We start from the raw sequence: 4,845 nt of genomic DNA, 5'->3' as shown, positions 1-4,845 counted from the left end.
TTTTGTTAAAAAAAAAAAAAAAAAAAGGAAATTTTGAGGTCACCTTTTAAGAATGTGTTTCCCAAGGTTGCAAAGAATGAATCATTGGCGCCAGTTTTTACGCTGTGTAGCTCCATAGTTATCTTTGTTGTGCTGACTGCATAAAATTTGTGGTGATTTGTCTGTAGAGAGCTGGTGTTGAGTCTGTAACGTTGACACTCTGATATCTTTCCCTCCTCTTTCAGCTAACCAACTATTGGTAAAGATCAAAGAAAGTGAGGAGGAGGGATGACAAGAAACATTGTATGAGAGATTCCTGCACAGCTTTAAATAAATAAAAAGGGGTTAAGACTTCAAATCTGTTGCAGGATATCTGTGCATGTGGGGCCCTGTTTTGCTGTAACAAGCTACATTACAGCACGCAGAGCACGCTGTCATATTTAGAGCTATATGAATCTGGTCCTTTGAATATTAATGTATTAGAAGGAAAGAAAGCTGTATATCATTGGAAATATCTGGGAATATTAAAGCTGAAAAACCATATGGCTTCTGGTAGACTAACAACTGTTTGTCTTTTTATATTTCCCTCCATAACAAAATTAGATTTGTGGCTTTCAGTGTCAGTGTCTAGTTTGTTTCACTTTCCAATTCACAAGAGTTGAGGAATGTATAAGTAAGAACCTAACCTTCCCTCCCTCCAGGAAAGAACAACTCTACATGGAAACAAGATAAAAAGGAGACAATAAATGCTGGGTAAAAACTCTTTCACAGTGAAAGATCCTCAGCCAAAATAAGGCTTTGCAGGGTGAGCGGGAACATTTTTGACACTTAGAGAAAGTAAGAATGCACTTGCATTGTGTAAATAGTAAAACTGTTTGAAATAGAGGAGGATCAGGAGGGTAGCAGTATGATTTACAAGACATGACACTTTTCAATACAGTGAAAAGCAATAACACTGTTTTCCTTCTACTTTAGGCAGAGACCAGCTGTAGTTCCCTTTAGGGGGCTGGAGTTGAGATGGTGGATTCTCCCTTCTGAAGCCCTGCTCCCTCTAACCCCATAGAGGCAGCGTGCCTAGGCCTTGCATTACCCCAATAATTTTATGTCAAAACTTACCTTCCTTTTTTAAACTTAAATGTTGGCTGTCCAAGCAGTTGGCAACCTCTCATTAAAAATATGCCTGCTAAGGGTGTTTATGCCAAATATTTTTACAGTGTATTTTCTTGCAGCCTCCTTGTTATGTTTCGGGTGGGTCTGAATAAAACTATCAGCAGCTAAGTAGGAATGTAAAAATCCTGAAGTTGGGATTAGTGTGTATGTAACTGTGTTTCAGACGTGTTGATCTTCTGTTGGAGTGCAAAATAACAGTAACACTATTTATTGGTGACTTACAGTATCTTAAAAGCATAAGGAAAACGAATCCAAAAATTTAGTTCACAAATGATCGGTTGATGATGGACTGGTGTGTATGTGAAAATGGAGGTTACTGTGGTGTGACATAAAAGTTTTATTAACATAACTTGCAAATAGTGATTACGTGAATAAGTTATGTAGGTTGTTACAAATGAAATGCCACTCAGTGCTCTGTGCCTTTTTTTTTCCCAGCTAAAATGATAATATAACTGTTGTGGAATTCTGTGTGAAACAGGGTGGCAGGGGAAAACAGGGTGGCAGTTTTCTCCACGCAGTGTAGCCTGGTCAAAGCACTGTGCAACAGTTCATAACAGGCCTCTTACAGGAGGCCAGAAAACATGGACTAAAGCAGGAATCTTCAAAATCTGCTACAGTAGCCTTCCCAAGTGGCAAGTCCTGACTTCAATCTAACAGAATGGTGTTATCATTAAGTATTTAAAAATAATTATGTTTTCTGTCATATGATACAAGCATCTTAGAGTTTATCTAGAGGTAGCAAAGCCTGATGTCTTTGTTACCACGGGTGAGACTTCCCACAGTTCTGTTATGGCAGCTCTGTCCTTGGGCGTCCTGGAGATTCCTCTGAGCGAGGCAGTGCTGTTGACTGATTCTCCTGGCTGGTAACGTGGGGTCTGGCTGGGAAAAGGGCTATCAGCAACCCAAGGTCATCTGTGGCTGTTCTCACTGTTTGTTGCTCTTGCTGGTAGCTGATAAAGGCCCAACGTCTGAATAACAGGAGCAGCAAGGGAAACATGTGTGGCTTAATCCCATTTTTGCAATATGCTCCCTGCCAAGCTGCACCAAGAGCTCTTTGCCTGCAGAGCAGGAGTGGGCCTATATATCCAACCAAACAGGACCAGAGGGACTCATTAAACTCCTAAAATTGACCTCAAATGGTTTTTTTTTTTAAGTCTCTGAAAATGTCACCAGTTTGCATTAGTGTCTCAGGGCTTTCTGGAGCTTGGCTGAATTTTGGTGCATTCTCTCAGTAGAACAAATCTCCTTCCAGTTCTGCAGTGCGACACGGTCCTGGGCTGTTCTTGCTTTTGTGTGAAGCGAAGTTGTTGTTATCCCACAAGTGGATATTGCCCATCGTAGGGTAAATCCTAAAATTTGGTTGATGTTTGCCATGAGGTGAATATCATGGCAATAAGAGGAGTCAAACCAGAAACCCTCAGAATAGCGAGATGAGATGTGATGACCCTGGCGAGCTCGGGGTCATGGGTCCAGGTGCCTGCTAAGCTGTGCATTTCTGTGCAGCGTGTACCTCGAGCGTGCGCTTGTGAAAACTCGTCAGTTTGTGGTTAGCTTTTCCTGTGAACAGTGAGCGAGAGCTGAGCAGGAGGGTCTGAAGTCACATTCAATGTCACCTGGGCTACTACTGTATTAAATAATATAATGTAATATGATAATGGAAACATTCTTAAAGATTGCTTCCCAGAACTGTTTTTGGGATAGATCTCAGCATCTTGGCAACTCTCCAGCTGACAGAAAGCTCATTTCTCCTAAGCAGTGCCTGTAACCAAATGGCTTAGATTGCTTTGATGGAAGAGACGATTCCCTCCAGGGATACGCGCTTGGCACGGTACCTAGGTTGACCTAGTAGCTGGAGGAGGCAATGTTTTGGAAAGAGGAACCCTAGACAGGTCTTAGAAAGTTTAACTTTTTGGAAACTTCTGATGACTCTGTAATGAATGGGAAGCTGCTGCATTGCTCTCTTCTCTCCTCTCCTCTGTAGGTAATCTTTTCTCTAGCTTTCTGTTCTCCAGCCCTCCTCCTTTTCTCTTCTGGCCCAGTGCTAGAAAGTTTTATTTGGTCAAACAGTTGAGAGATTTTTGGTCATTTTTGCCTTTTAAAGTTCAGCCCGTTAGTTCAGAAAGTTTGCTGTTTCTGTTAACACCTGAGTAATCTCACAAACACCATCCCTTCCGTTGTCTTACTATGTTGTGAATGAAGTTGGTTGTGCAGTCTCCTCTTCTGCTGGTTTTACAGCAGTGTATTTTAGCTGGCTTTAGTTGAGTTTCTTCTGGTTATATAAATGCAAAGAAGGGAGACGCAGGCTTGGGTTTGGTGGTAGTTGTGGTGCTTTTTAGAGGGATAGAAGGTGCCTGAAGGGGGGCAAGACCTTTGAGAGGGAGAATTACTAGATCAGACAAGAAGAAAACTTCTTGGCCTGATTCGGCTCTTGTTGACACCGAATTGACACCGGTGTGAACTGGGGAGCTTCGGCGGATTTACTTCTGAGCGTGAGGTCAGGACTGGCACCTCTTCGATCACTCCGGTCACGCTCCGTAATTCATTTGCGAGCTCCTTTAATGAGTTGCAGGTAAGCCCTGGACTTCCTGGAGTTCGCTGCCCCCCCGGAGGTGGGCTCTGCCCGCTCCCCGGCCGTGGGGCTACGTGTCCGGTGGGTCGGGACTCCCCCCCCCGCTGCTCCTTCTGCCGAAAGCTGGCGGGGAAGGGGTCTGTGGAGGGGGGGGGAAGCCGGCTGCCGGCTACTCCGTGGGAGAGCCGAGCCGGGGCGGTCTGTCGGTCTGTCGGTCCGTCCGTCCGCCGCGCGTTATGTAAGGGGGCTGCGGGCCGGGCTGAGTGACAGGGAGAGGGAAATTCCTGGGGGAGGGGGAGCGGCGCTGCCCTCCAGCCGCTGCCAGCGCCGGCGGCTTCCCGGAGACCTGGCGGGGAGAGCGGGTCTGGAAGAAAGGGAAGCAGCCCGGGAAGGACGCTGCCGGGGGAGCGGGAGGAGCGAGCGGGGCGGCGCGGGCTCCTTTTCCCCGGGGGAACGGAGGGGGCAGCGCCGGCGGCGGGAAGGGACGAGGGGAGCGAGCCCGGCTTTCCTTCTCCCTGCGCGGTGCGTCGGAGCGGGAGACCGGAGGGAAAGTCTCCCCCTGCCCACCCTCGCCCCCGGGGTCCCCCCGGAGCGGCGGCGGCGGCCCCGGCGGCGGGCGCTGCCCCTTTAAGACCTGCTCGCCGCCAGTTCCACCGAGAGGGAGTGACCTCTGGGCTTTGACAGCTCCCCTAATAACTAGCAGCGCCCCGGCTCCGCCCCCCGCCGCCGGATTGGTCGGCGGGCCGGTATGCCGCGCTCCGATTGGCTGGCCGCTTCCCCTGAGCGAACCTTTAGAACTCCGAGACACAATATTCTGTTACATTGTAGCAAAATGGCGACTGTCATTCACAACCCCCTGAAAGCGTAAGTAGGAATCAAAAATGTACATATTCCGCGTGGTTTAAATATGAAAAAAAGGCGCCTTTCCGGCGCCGGCTGCCAGCCCGAGCCGGGTGCCGGCAGCCTCCCGGCGGGTCCCTCCTCCCGCCCTCCTTTCTGCCCCAGCGCTTCGCTGGGGCTTTTTTTTATTTGTGCAACCCATCCCCGCGGCTCGCGCCGAAATTAACGAGGAAAAATTGTTCGCCTCGCGCGCCGCTTAATTGGCGGGGGGGGGGGGGGGAGGGGAG

At 48.4% G+C, this 4,845-nt stretch overlaps 1 protein-coding gene across 11 annotated transcripts in view; it reads left to right on the top strand.

Moving 5' to 3' along the window:
• Positions 1 to 4,530: 4,530 nt before the first annotated feature.
• DPF3 (D4, zinc and double PHD fingers, family 3) overlaps positions 4,531 to 4,845 on the top strand; it is a 182,797-nt gene continuing 182,482 nt past the window's right edge. For all 11 annotated transcript variants that reach the window (XR_001412012.1, XR_001412015.1, XR_001412014.1 and 8 more), the window contains exon 1: positions 4,531 to 4,582. Coding sequence is in view for 7 of the 11 variants with exons in the window: in XM_014941820.1 (XP_014797306.1) it covers positions 4,551 to 4,582 (32 nt within the window). In the remaining 4 variants the exon portion in view is untranslated. The remainder of the gene's footprint in view (positions 4,583 to 4,845) is intronic.

The sequence above is a fragment of the Calidris pugnax genome, unplaced genomic scaffold (genome assembly GCF_001431845.1).
Source record: "Calidris pugnax isolate Ruff unplaced genomic scaffold, ASM143184v1 scaffold56, whole genome shotgun sequence".
NCBI classification, from domain to species: Eukaryota; Metazoa; Chordata; class Aves; order Charadriiformes; family Scolopacidae; genus Calidris; species Calidris pugnax.
This window is presented reverse-complemented; position numbering and strand designations above follow the sequence as displayed.